The sequence below is a fragment of the Alligator sinensis genome, unplaced genomic scaffold (genome assembly GCF_000455745.1).
Source record: "Alligator sinensis unplaced genomic scaffold, ASM45574v1 scaffold647_2, whole genome shotgun sequence".
In the NCBI taxonomy this organism is placed as follows: Eukaryota; Metazoa; Chordata; order Crocodylia; family Alligatoridae; genus Alligator; species Alligator sinensis.
This window is the reverse complement of record NW_005841832.1, coordinates 4,057,277-4,070,390: the sequence shown is the minus strand read 5'-3', so window position 1 is coordinate 4,070,390 and position 13,114 is coordinate 4,057,277. Positions and strand designations below refer to the sequence as shown.

At 57.2% G+C, this 13,114-nt stretch overlaps 1 protein-coding gene across 1 annotated transcript; it reads right to left on the bottom strand.

Moving 5' to 3' along the window:
• Window positions 1-15: 15 nt before the first annotated feature.
• On the bottom strand, window positions 16-12,514 carry LOC102370588 (brain-specific angiogenesis inhibitor 1-associated protein 2-like). The gene is given in 15 exon segments (XM_025192781.1): window positions 16-1,534; window positions 1,937-1,977; window positions 2,312-2,486; window positions 2,713-2,784; window positions 3,182-3,383; window positions 3,946-4,189; window positions 4,360-4,446; window positions 4,449-4,580; window positions 5,446-5,598; window positions 7,627-7,764; window positions 8,899-8,970; window positions 9,444-9,505; window positions 11,453-11,539; window positions 11,657-11,756; window positions 12,491-12,514. Coding segments are annotated over 15 exon segments (1,662 nt in total). The 3' UTR covers window positions 16-1,461.
• Between the last annotated feature and the right edge of the window lie 600 nt (window positions 12,515-13,114).

The window sequence follows — 13,114 nt, the reverse complement described above, 5'->3', positions numbered from 1 at the left end:
GGAGGGGCAGGGGGAGGGATGAGTGGATAATGGGCCTCGCAGGCAGGGAGGGATTGGGGAGCAAGAGTGTTGGGGGAAGGATGGGTGGGGTAGTGGGTGGGCAAAGGGTATGGACTGGTTGTGGGAGGTGGACGGAAAGCACCGGAAGCTCAGCAGTCTCTCTCGCCACGTGCATGCACACATACATGCCTGCATGTGTACATGCACACACACACACGTGCACACGTACAAAGTTCTGGGGAGTTTCTGATGCGGTGAGCACCCATGGCTGGGAGAGGTTTAAATTAATCTTTATTAATCCTAGGATGGGATGCAGTATTTCCCAAGATGCATAGATATGTACATGGCTCACCAGCCACAGTCTCTGGCTGCACACACACAGGGTAGGGCACATCCCCTTCAGCAGCAGCACGTGTGCATCTCCCCACCACACAACTCAGAGTGTGCTCTTTCCTCCGGGGCAGGGAGAGGGGAGCAGGGACATGTACCACTCATGCCAAGACAGGCACCAGCGCAGGGGCAGTTCATTGTTGGCCACCAAAGCCCCAGGCCTGGGGGTTTTCCTCCATCCTCTCTGCCCCATGTACCCAGCTAGGGGGTACAGCTCTGCCCCAATGAAGTGCTCAGGGTGAGTTTCTGCAAGTGCAGGGTCCCTGACCCATAGCCCAGACAAGGTCATGTAGGGTCCCCACAGGGGGTGGAGGAGGCACTTGGGGGAACATCCAGCACCGCGTGGGGTGAGAGAGAAGCTAGAGGGGCATGGGTGGAGATGGACAACTGGAGAAGGTGCAGGGTGATGGCCAGGTCAGCAGGTAAAAGGGAGATGGCTGAGGACACAGATTGACAGCTATACAGAGGGTTTTAAAACATGGACAGACAGATGGTGCATGGGTGCGGGGAACAGATGAACAGGCACAGTCCCACAGCAATCATCCCGGGGGGTGGAACAGGGCAATGCCTAGTTACCTGTAGGGGGCAGCCGCTGTCTGGGAGCAGTCCCTGCCCCCCACTTCCTGCATCTTCCCTCCTACCTCACCACATGCTCTGGCTCCCCCCTCCTCGTCTGGCCATGAGGGCAGCTCTACACCAGGCCCCTCCCTACCTGCCCCTCTGCTCTACCTCTCCGTCACAGTCTCTATACCTGTCCTGTAGCCTCTTGCTCGCTCTCTTTTTCCCCATCCCACCCTGAGCTTCTGCTCCTGCCTTAGCTGCCCCCTGCAGGTGTCCTGGCAGAATTTGAACCCATGACCCTCTGTGCCCAGAGCCTTCCTGTCTTGAGCCACACAGCCCAGGCACTTCCACAAATTGGCCACTGGAGGGAGCCCGTGAATCACTGGCTCCAGGCTGTGCCAGGCCCTGGTCCTTGCCCTGGCCGGGTAGGGGTAGGGGTAGGGGGGGCACATTCCTGACACTAGCTCCCCGGCCAGGGAGCATCTACAGCTTGGGGCATGGACAGGGGTCTCACTGGATCAGCGGGGCTGAGCGATCGTTGGTCACCGTGTGCTTCAGCTTGATGTGAGCGAAGGGGTTAGTCCTGGGGGAGAAAGTGGGAGATGTGGGGTAAGGGGGTTGCAAGGGATTGGGGGAGTGGCAGTGCGGGTGTCCTGACACTGGTGCCTGGGCAGCTGAACAGGGGAAGGGGGCTGAGTCCTGGGTCAGCTCCACCATTGGTGCCAAGATGGGCGGTGGGGAGGGATGGCAGAGAGGAGGACAGGGGGTAAAAGTCTTGGCAGTAGTGCCTAGCGCCAGGTCTAGGGGCAGGGGCTTGGAAAGGGGCCAGGGGAGAGAAGAGGGGGATCAGAGTCCTGCAGCTGGTGGCTGGGAGGTGGGGGGGGGCGAGTCCTAGCACTGGTGCCCTACAGTATTGAGTCCTTCTGGAAAGGTTGGGAGGATGCATCCTGCCAGTGGGGCGGGCAGTGGGGCTCGCTGCTCTTACCTGGAGGGGGAGGAGTTTGGGCTCCCAAATTCGTTAGCTAACTGGAAAGATGAAAGAAAGAATTTGATTAGTCTATGGTGGGGGGAGGGGTGCTGGGCTGGGTTGAGCTGGAGCTGCAACACCTGCACTCGCCACCAGGAGGCAGCAAGAGGCAGGGGGCCTGGAGATTGGGGATGGGGGGTCGGGTCACAGGTCAGGCACACTAGTGCCACCACATGCCACCGGGGGGCAGCAGGCAGGGAATGGGGGTAGGGGTATGTTGGCAGGCAAGATCAGGCACTTGCAATGCCATCCTAGGCTGCCAGGGGGCAGCAGGCAGAGGTGCTGAGGTGGGGCAAAGGGTGATGTTGGGGTGGGGAGCAGGGCTCCACGTACCTGTGACAGGTCGGGGTTCATCATGCTGTAGGGGCGCTGGCGAAAGGTGCTGGTGCGGGGTGAGGGGGCATAGGCCTGGGGGTCCCCGCTGCGGCCCTTCTCTGGGCTGGGGGCTGAGTTCCCTACTTTATCCAGGTTCCCTGTGCTGCTGCTGTTGAGTTTGCTCAGTGGGAAACTAGGGGAGAGAGAGAAGAGGGGTTTCCAAGGAGCCTCTGTATCCCAGCCTGCTCCCCCACAAACCCAAGCCTCCCCCCCCTTCACCAAACTGCTCCACCCCTGCCCCATGCCAGCCCCCAGGCCTCCGCACCCCACCCCCAGCTCCATCCCTGTTTCCCACCTAATCGGCACCCAGCTCAGCACTAACCTGCCCCCTTCTGCCCTCCATCCACAGCCCTGCTCACCTGCCGTGGGGTTTCTCAGGGGTCTCGGATAAGGCGAGGGGCCGGGTATAGGAGAAGGGAAACCAGCCTTTCCTGTGGAGAAAGAGGTCAGCAGGAGGGGGCATCCATCAAGACCTCCTCCCCACCCCAATGGAGGCCGGCCACAGCCCCAGCCCAGTGGGACCAGTGGTTGAGGGTCTCCGTTGCCTCTGGCCCTGTCCACGGGAGTTGGGACCCTTGGCCCAGGGACACTGTACAGACAGGGACAGAGTGGATCCAACTGCCTGGGTTCTGTCCAGCCCCAGTGGACTGGGGTTGGGGGGCTGGTATCAGGTGGCACCCACTGATAGCAGGGCCTCAGACTCACACCTCCAAGACTTCACTCTTCCAATGCCCCCAGATTGCCCTCTGTAATGGTTGGACATGGCATCCATGTGGGATGACTGCACCTGACATCCCCAGACCCCCACCCTTGCCCCGCAGCACTCACATCTGGGTGGCCTCATTCTCTCCATAGTGCCAACCGTCCCGCGCCTCTGTCACCAGCAGGGCAATGATGTCCCCTTCCTGGAAGTTGAGCAGGGTGCTGTTCTCACCGGCTGAATGGGAGAACAGAGCCTGGACGCGGCGCCTCTCAGCCCGGGTGGGCAGCACTGACAGGGGCCCGATCCGCGGCAGGGTCTTGTTCTCAGCTGTGGGGGAAAGGAGGGTGGGGACAGTGGAGGGCTGAGGGGAGATGGAACTGGAGGGGCCCCCTGGAGGGCTCAGGGCAGGGACCCATGGGTGATATCCGACTCCTGAGGGAGGAGCAAGAAGTCAGTCTCCCCCTTCCCCCTAACTAATCCCATCTCATTCCCTGCCACGCAACTCCAGGATATGAGATCCAGAGCAAGTTCTGGAATTGGTTTAATGTGAGGAGGATGCCTGAGCCTGGGGAAGGGAGGAAATAGGGCCAGGCACCTCCTCTGAAATGGAGCGTCCTTCCTACCAGGTCCCCCACTGAGCCACAAAGAGGGCCTGATGTGGGGAATGGGGGCCTGTGGATGGGGGAGGGTTGCAGGGCTGCACTGTTTGAGATGGGTTTGTTGCCTCAGCACAACGCTCCCTGCTACCCCTGCCCCACTCCACCACCCCCATTCATATTGCTCTGGGCTTGGCTGGGCTGGCAAGGGGCTGTGGGTCGGGAGTGAGGCAGGGTAGGGGGGGAGCCCAGGGTTGGGCTGGCAGGGATAGAGGGGGAGGTCAAACACTTACCCAGTGTGGCGAGGCGGGTCTCTGTGGAGGCCTTCCGTGGCATGGGCAGGGTACAGGAGTAGCTGTCGCTGGCTTTGGGCAGCAGTGGGGTCTGGTCAGCCATGGGCTGGGCAGGCTGTGGGGACAGCAGGCCAGGCATGGTGGGGATGGGCTCACTGGGGGGTGGGTGCCCCATGTCACGGGAGCCCCGGGTGCGGTGCGAGTCCCCATTGGGGAGGGGAGCCACTTCCTGCACTGAGGCACCCTGTGGAGGGAAAAAGGCATAAGAGGGGGCACTCTGCATGCCGGGGTGAGACCCAGGCATCTGGGCCACTGCCCCGGGGGCTCTGCTCTTAAGAGAACAGATGCAGGAGCCCAGGCAGGACTTCCCACTGGAGCTCACTGCCCTGCTATCTCCCGCGGGCACAGACATACATGGTTGAGGGCCAGGCCCCCGCCCCCCAGCAGAAGTGCCAGCTCGGGTGGCACCTCCAGGGGCTTGGCAGCAGGCAGCGGGTGAGCGGTTCAGAGATGGTGGGTGCAGTGGGACTGTTGGCTGTCTGCTTCACCAGGGCCAGGGCGCGCTCGGGCAGGCGTGTGGGCTGCGTGCAGGACTGCTGCCAGGCAGGGAGCTTGGTACCCAAAAGCTCCTTCACCTGGGGGGAGACCAGAAAGGGGTGAGGTGGGGGAGGCAAGGGGCCTGCACTGCCCCCCTGTGCCCACTAGGATACCACCCGCCCCATGGAGCCCACACTCTCCCTACCCTCTTCACTGCACTTGGTGCCCACCAAAGGGAGACCCCCAAAAACTCCTCATCCCCACCCTACAGGGTTTGTCCTATACCCCACCCAAAGTAGGGTCTGGGTCACCCCTTGCCCCTACCCAGGTCTTCTTCCCACACTGTGGGTTCCCACTGCCCCCCTCATGGATCCCTCACAGGGTGGAACAAGACAGCATGGGGGAGAGGGGAGCCCCCTTCCAGTATCCTTCCTCCCTGTGAGGAAGAGAGGGGACTATTTTACTTTGTATCACTGCACCTTGCAAGGACAACCCTCACAGATGGGAGGAGATGGGGTCACTGTGGGGTGCAGGAACGTGAAGTGGCTCCTCTCTGTACTGGGTGGAGGGATACGGGGTAAAAGTCCTCTCCTCCACTGCTCCAGCATGGAGGCAGTGAGGCATGTACCCTCCCTCTCCCTTCTTCCCAGTGCAGGGAAGAAGACCACATAATAGAAGGATAAAAGATGTGTAGCACTCTCACTAAGATTGCAGAGGGATCCCATAGGATGGAGGGATATAGTGGGGGGGAATGCTGCTTCTCTCACTAGCTGGCAGAGGGATCTGGTAGGATGAAGAGATCCTTGGTGGAAGTGTGTTGGATGTTCAGCTCCATTTACTCCTGCTCGGTAGAAGGTGGAGGGATCCCATGGGCCAGAGGCATCCCACTAGTGGGACTGGAGGGATACATGACAGAGGGCTATGGAGCATGCAGCTGCCTGCACTGGAGAGATCCAGTCTCACCCTGGCATGGTAGGCACTGAAGTGTTTGGAGACGGTGCACTGGCGGTCAACCAGGAAGGAGTACCGACGGCGCTCCTCGGTCAGGGCTGCCTTGTATCCCTCTGCCACAAAGCGGTCCAGCTCGCTCTGCTTGGTGCTCATCACCTCCACATACTGAAGGGGAGAGAAAATAGTCCTGAGGTGGTGTCACCTTGAGTGTATGTCTGTTGAGGGCAGCACCACTCCAGTATCAGACCCTGTCACTTCACAGCTGGGACTTCATACCAAGTCTGCATCACATCCTATATAAATGGGTCACCAGCCCCTAAATGGTTGCTCCTTTTAAGATCCCGACCCACATCTGGAGTCACCACCCATACCCCAAATAACTCTATCAGGTCACAAACAGTCACCTCATATCAGACACTTGTTCCCTATTATATTTTTGGCTCCTTGGATCAGGACTTAGTACCCCCCATCAGAATCCAGTCACCCCAGATTGGACCCCAACAGCAGGATCCAGCAAGGGAAGGGTTACCCATGTCCCCCTCTTAGCTCCCCCCCACATTCTCCAACCCCCACCCCCTTGGCCTCTAAAACAGATGCCGTGATCCCGAAGTAATGGTTGTCTCAGCAACGGGGCCGACAAAGGGGCCTTTCTGGAGCCAAGGTGGGGGTTTGTGGGGGGAGCGGGTGCCTGACATTTTAATGAGGAGGGGGAAGGGAGTGGAGGGCAGGGGACCCCTTGGCACACTGGGGAAGGCAGGGTGGAGGGCTGCTGGATGGTGGTGCAGTCGGAAAGTCACTTTCCAGACCCCCACAGGTTTTGCATTGTCAATGCCCTGCACACACTTCAAGTGTGTGCATGTGTGTGCATGCATATTGGGACAGACAGTGTGCATGTATGTGTATCTGTACGTTTTTCAGTCCTTCTGGGTGTCATTCTTTGCATGACTGTCTGTCTGAGTGCGCCTGTCTGTCTGAATTAGAACAGGATGTGTGTGCATCCGTTAGTCTCTGGCTGTTAGTTCGTATGTGTGTCATTCTGGGCATGTCTGTCTGAGTCTGATGTCATCCATCAGTGCCTGTCAGTTTTGTGTGTCATTCTGTGTGGGCTTGTCTGAACATCTCTGTCTGGGTTGGGACTGGATGCACGCACATCTCGGTCTGTGGTTGTTTCTCTGCATGTCATTCTGGGTATATTTTGAGTTGCGGTGTGCGTATGCACCTATCAGTACTGGAAACCTGTGTGTGAGTGTCACTCAGTGTTGGAACAGGATGCCTGTGTGTGTGTCCATCTGTCTGCATCAAAACCTGTGTCACTCTGGTGTGTACTGGGGCAGTGTTTGTGTGTGTATGTGTCTGCTCATCCCTGGTGTACAAAAAGACCCGGTATGTATGCATGTGTTTGCACTGTGACAAGATCCATGTGTGTCTGTGTTGGTTTCAGTGTGTCATTGCGTGGGTGGGTCAGGTCATGGGACTTGTGCTTGAGTCCATCTGTCCCCCAGGGACCCAAAGCACCACTGTCTGTGCTGTGTGTCTGTTGGCATGTGTCTGTGTGGCCATCCCTTGTGGCCCTATAGCCCCTTGGCTGGAATTAGGGTTCCATGCACAAGAGCTCACAAGTGGCAGACCCCCACCCCAAAAATCTTTAACCCCTCAGAGACACTCCTTAGTGCCCAGGATCCAGCACTCTCCAATGACAGCAAGACCAGTCTCTTATAGCAAGTGGTTGCCATGGGGCAGAAGCTGGCTGTGATGTGGAGTTCCTTGCTGTCCTATCCCTAGCAGGGGCATTACTGGCAGGACAGCAGGCTGTGGGGGACCTCTGGGGCACTCCAGCCCCAATATTGATTACCGTGGGAGGCCATGGGGCAGGAATACTGGCTGCGAGGGGAGCTCCCAGCTCCTTCAAACCTTCAAACTCTTCTGTAGGCCCTTGGCACTGACATCCTGCCAGGAAGGCTCTATCCGGAGTTTCCGGCCGGATGTGTGTGTGTGTGGAGGGGGGGGGTTGGGTGGGGGGAGTTCACTCTCCTGCGGGAGCTCGGCAATCCCATTGTATTCCAGAGTTTTTTCCCTCTCAGCCAGGGCCTCCTAAGGGGGAATGCACAGCACAAGGGATTCCCTTGGGTGTTCCCCCATGGCACTTTCTACCACATGCATCCTGCTGCCCTGCCCTCCCCCCCCACCCCTCACCTGCACCTCACGATCTCCGTATTTCTGGGGGTTCTTGCTGCTCTGGCACTTCTTGCGCAATTTCTTCAGCTCAGCCTGGCACTTCTCGACAGCCTCTGCCTTGGCGCGGTGCTCGCTCTGGTACTTCTTTAGCGTGGCCTGAGGGGTGGAACCACAGAGTGGGCTCAGCTCCTCTGGAAAGCCCTTGCAGCTGTAAGCAGGGACTGCTCCCACCTTCAGCCAGGCCTGAGCATCAGCTCGCCCCACAGTGGGGGGGACCCAGCACAGCAAGGGGACCTGATCTCAATCACTGTGTGCTGCCCAGATCCAAAGCCACAAGAAGACCCTGTTCCTGAGCAGAGAGGCCTGGTCACTGCCTGGTGCCCCACAGTGCTCCCCCACCGCAGTACCATGGCTGGCACCATGGCTGAGGGAGCTACAGTCTGGGCCTCTAGGGGCTGATTTAGCACGCGCACAGTATATAACCAGCCCAGCCCAGGAGACCTATGCCTAGCTCCAGGGTATTTCTCCAACTGTAATGCATCTGTAATACAAACACTGCCACCAACATTTCTGAGGATGCCTCTAGCACTCATGGTCAGAGCTTGTTGGGTTTTGGGAGGACCCAGAAACATGAGGAAAGGAATAAGGGACCCCCAATGCTTTGTGGCCAGGCCAGCAAAGTGATAGCCTCTTCAACAGTATTCTACATCAAGGATCTAGCTGAAGGCAGAAATCAATGGCTTCTCCCAGACATGGACCTGATGCAGGGTGATGTGTCTGCTCCTTTTACCCAAGGGCAGCTTTTTTGCCAAAGAGCACAAAAGAAGAGGATAACTGGGGGAAGAAGAACCAGGCAGGGCAGAGAGACTCTGCCATGGGCAGAACAGGGAAGGTCCTGGCATGGGAGAGAGGTTAGGGAGGGCCAAGAGAGGAGGGAAGGTCCTGGCATGGGAGAGAGGTTAGGGTTGGCCAAGAGAGGCCCTGCCATGGGGAGAGAGGGTGCTGGGTGGTGAAATAAGATAGATGGGGAAGGGCCCTCCTGGGAGGTGAAGGGGAGAAGTGTATGGAGGGTATCAGAAGGCCCAGTGGGTGAAGTGCACCTTGTGGCCAACCAAGGGTGAAGCCCTCAGACACTGATGAGAAATGGGAAGGAAGAAAGAAAAGAGGATGTGGGAAGAAGCAGAGGGATGAGGGAAGAGTTGGGGCTTGACAGATGGATGCTGGTAGATAAGTGAGAAGGGATGGCTGAAGGGAAGTTGGATCGGGGGCTGCATTGGAGGGCATGCTCACCGTCAGGTACTTGATGTCCAGCTCCAGTTTATGCTCCAGCTGGGACAGCAGCTCCGAGTGGAAAAGCTTCAACTGAGACCAACCCATGGAGACAGAGTGAGAGTGTAAGACAGGGTCCCATCTACAGCTCATCCCCACACTACCTGGCTCTGAGAACATCCCCAGACAAGTCCCTGCAGCTTGGCTACAAATCTTAGGGCTGCATGTCAGCAGAAGTGTGATGGGTAAGCAGCACCCACAGTACACTTGGGTATCACCATCCAGACCTTGCTGCCTTAGTGGAGTGCTCCTCCCATAGTGCATGGGGGCAATGCCAGGCCACGCACGATGCTCTGGGGCATGGCCATGCCATCCTGGCAATACTCCCATGATGTACTGGAGCATGGCCGGCCATAGTAATTTGACAAAGATGCCACAATGCACTCGGGCATTGCTATGCTTCCTTTCCACAATGCACTGGGGCACCACTAAGCCTCCCTCTCTGCATTCTCAGACCTCCCCTCCCACACTGCGCAGTGGGAGGCAGAGGGGACAACAGTACTCACAGTTTCCTCCAGCTGAACCTGGATCTGGCGATGCACCTCAGCCATCTGGAAAAGGGTGTCACCTGCAGGATGGAGAGACAAGGAGGGGGCTTTAATCTGTTCCATGATCCCTGGGTGGGTGAAGAGGCCTATTGCATGCAATCCCAGCCAGATGGGATTATCAGTACCCAGTTAATCCCCCAGGCTATTAGCCACATCTTCCCCTCCCCCACCAAGACAGGGTCCCAGCCATGCCCACACATACCAGCTCACCATCCACCAGTGTGCTTGTCTGATGGACACAAGCATCTTATGCACAAGCACTTTTGGGCACATATAGCACATACATGGAGGCACGCCACCCCCGCCACACACTTCACATACACAGCTCCCTGACATGATATGCACGTATGTTCCCTTGACATACACTCACCTTGTATGTATGTGGAGTTGCCCCCCTCCCCATGTTTTCCAATGCATTGTGGTTTTCCCATGACACACACCTGGCACATGTGAGGACTCCTCGTGCCCCTCCTCCTCCACCTGGTACACACACAGCTTTACATACCTAAGAGACTCAACTTCCAGCTCACATTCTGCACTAGCAGGTACACATTTCAAGGTTGTGCCACTCTGCTCTCACACATACCTCTCACTATTTGCAGGCTTCTCACAAACTCTCACTAGGCAGGCAGAGTTCACACACAGACCTTCTGCAGCATATGCTCACAACCAAACACACAGAGCTCTCACACAACTACACAATCTCCATTTCCACACGCACACTACCCAAGAATTCCCCCAAGCCTCCACCTGCTACTACCCTCACACTCCAATGCCACTTCACACTTGACATACACCTCTCACACAGATTCACACTTTACACAAATTTATTCACATGCTGATGTAAACAAACCTGTGTGTGAATATAGCACACACATATAGGCTACACTGTGCACCCTCCACTTGTGTATCCTCAAGATTTGTACAGCCAGGTGCACACGCACACAGGTTCTTATCCTATATAGCCACATTGTAAACATTTCCAAATTTCCTCACTCACTCTCACAATCTACATGCCTCATCCCTCCTCCTCCCCACACACACACTCACAGTTTCCACATATCACACCTGGGTCTACCACCTCACAACATACACACATAAGACACTCACCTCATTCACTCAGTTTGCACACACTGCCTCACGATGTACCTTCACACGCATGCTCATGCCCACAATTCTCTCTCACAACTTGGATGCAAACCCATCACACTCTCCCTTTCACACACAGTTTGTACACACAACCCACAGATGCTCTCCATCTCTGTTGGGGGCCCATTCACCCACTCCCATCACGCTCCCTCCCCAAGAGAAGGCATACTAGGGACAAGGTCCCTCCCTCAGGGCTCCAACTCTGTCCCTCCACCCTCAGGCAGTCCTGCCTTTGCCTCTCAATCTGCCCCACCTTGGCTCTCAGCCCCTGCCCACCAGTCGGGATCTGGACCAGGGAAGTTGAGTAGGGGGGTGGGAAAGGCTGGTGAGGCAGATCTCAGGGAAGAGAAGGGTTAAAACTGGGTTTCCACCCCGCCCCTCAATCTTGGATGGGGGGCAGTTGCTAAGTGAGCAGGGAGGGGGCAGGGGGGCACGTCTGAGCTTTGACTTATGCTTGGGAATGCTTGGGGTGGGCTGGGGGAAATTCAGCTGGAGACACAGCCCCCTTTCCTCCCTCCTCCCCCAATCAATCATCCCTGCCAGCACAGGCCAAGCCAGGGGGTGGGGGCCGGAAACCCGGGCTCACATCAGGAAAACAGCATCTTCCTGCAGCAGGAAACCCCCAGCACGAAGACCTGGAGCCCAGTAGAGAGAGGGAAGAACAGGTTGGATGGGCCTGCGGGCCTAACCCAGAGGGCTGGATGGACCCTGCAGCTGATCTGGAGCAGGGAGGGAGTGGAATATCGAAGCACATGGGCCCAAGGGCCTGGTCCACACCCAATACCCCCTCCTGACTACTGTGAGAGGCTGTCACCTACCGAGCTCCTTGGATCCTTGGCTATCACTGGCCAACTCCCCCAGCTTCACCAGGGCATCAAAATAGCCCTTGGCTGCGACCGTCACCCCTGCAGGGGGAGAGATGTGTCAGGTGACAGACACAGTCTGTCCCCTCCGAGGATGTCAGCCTCCGGTTGGGGGCACTGGCTGGCTCAAGGTGTGGAGACAAGGAAAGCAGGGGTTACCTGAGAGCGCTTTCTGGTAACTCTTTCCCATTGTGACGAAGCTCCTTAGGCTGGGGTTGAACTGGTCCAGGATCACCTGCCCCAAGCAGCAAAAGGGAGACTATTAATCTCATAGCATAGGTCAGAGCTATGATGCAACCATTGGGGTGTGTTGGGAGCCGTCTAAAGCAGGGGTAGGGTGCCTGGATTTGCATAATGTCACACCAAAGTATCTTCGTGTGTAGTCATTGTTCCCAGGAGTGATGCTGTGCTGAGATCTACTGCTCTTTTGCCCCCAGTCTCTAGCAGGCACAGACAGACCCAGCTGTGGGGGGTCTCTGCACCAGGCCTGGTCCCAGTGACCCGGCTAGCAGGAAAGGCCTCAGGTCTGACCCTTAGGGTGCTGGGCACTACTGGCTGAAGCCCGTCAGAGGGTGGCACATAGGGGGAAGCAGTGCCAGCTCAAGTACATTGCCTGCCTAAATGCACTGCCATGTCAGGGATACTGGGTTGGTGGGGAAGACCCCAAGAAGAGCATCCCTGAAGAAAGCAGCCAGGATGCCTGGATTTTCTCTTAGCTCTGGGAGGGGAGTGGGGTCTTAGTGGGTTAGAGCAGGGCACTTAAGTGCCTGGATGCTGGGGTCCATCCCCTTAGGACAGTATCAGATGGGAAAGCTCTTGTGTCTAAACCAGGGTTAAACCAGCCTCAGGACTGGTGCAGTGCAGACGGGATGGGGAAAGCTAGGTTGAATCACCCTCTGCTAAACAGCCACGTCTCCCTTATATCCCACCAAAAGCGCAGTGCTCCTGGAAGACCCTACAATAACAGTACAGCAGACCCAACTCAAAGCTCACCATGGTGATCAAGGAGCCAGTCATGGGGCAGTAAGCCGTTACCTACAGTGTTACCCACGGGGGCCACAGGATTGTGTGGACAGGGACAGGACAGCTCTGGGGATGCATGAAGGAATGTATGGGGAAATCACAGAAAGACAGAAGGGACATTGGGGTGGGGAAGAGATGGAGGCAGACAGACAGAGGTGGTGTGTGGGGGTGGATGGTTCATAGAGGTGTTGTGGAGGGATGGAGGGAGAGATACATACAGTGTATATCATGAAACCACTGAGCCCTTTGAGGTGGGGTAGGGGTGTGTCTAAGTCACTCCCTTGCTGGGGCTGTTCTCTGCCACCTCAGCACCCCTGGGGAGAGCCAAGGAAGGGCCTGCCCAGCACAGACTGATCTTTCTTAGCTCCTGGAGGCTGTTTCCTTGGGAACGGTTTAGCCTTGCAAAGGAATCTAATCTGGCCAGAAACTGCAGCCCGGCCTGGTCCAATTCCCCAGCCCTGGGTCAGCTGAGAGTGTCGAGGCAGGGCTGGCGTGGGGGGTCATTTAAAGAGCAAGTAACCAGAGCCCACAGACCAGGTTGGGAAAGGTAGGGGATTGTTTCAAAGGGACTGGGAAGGGGCAGTGCACAGCAGA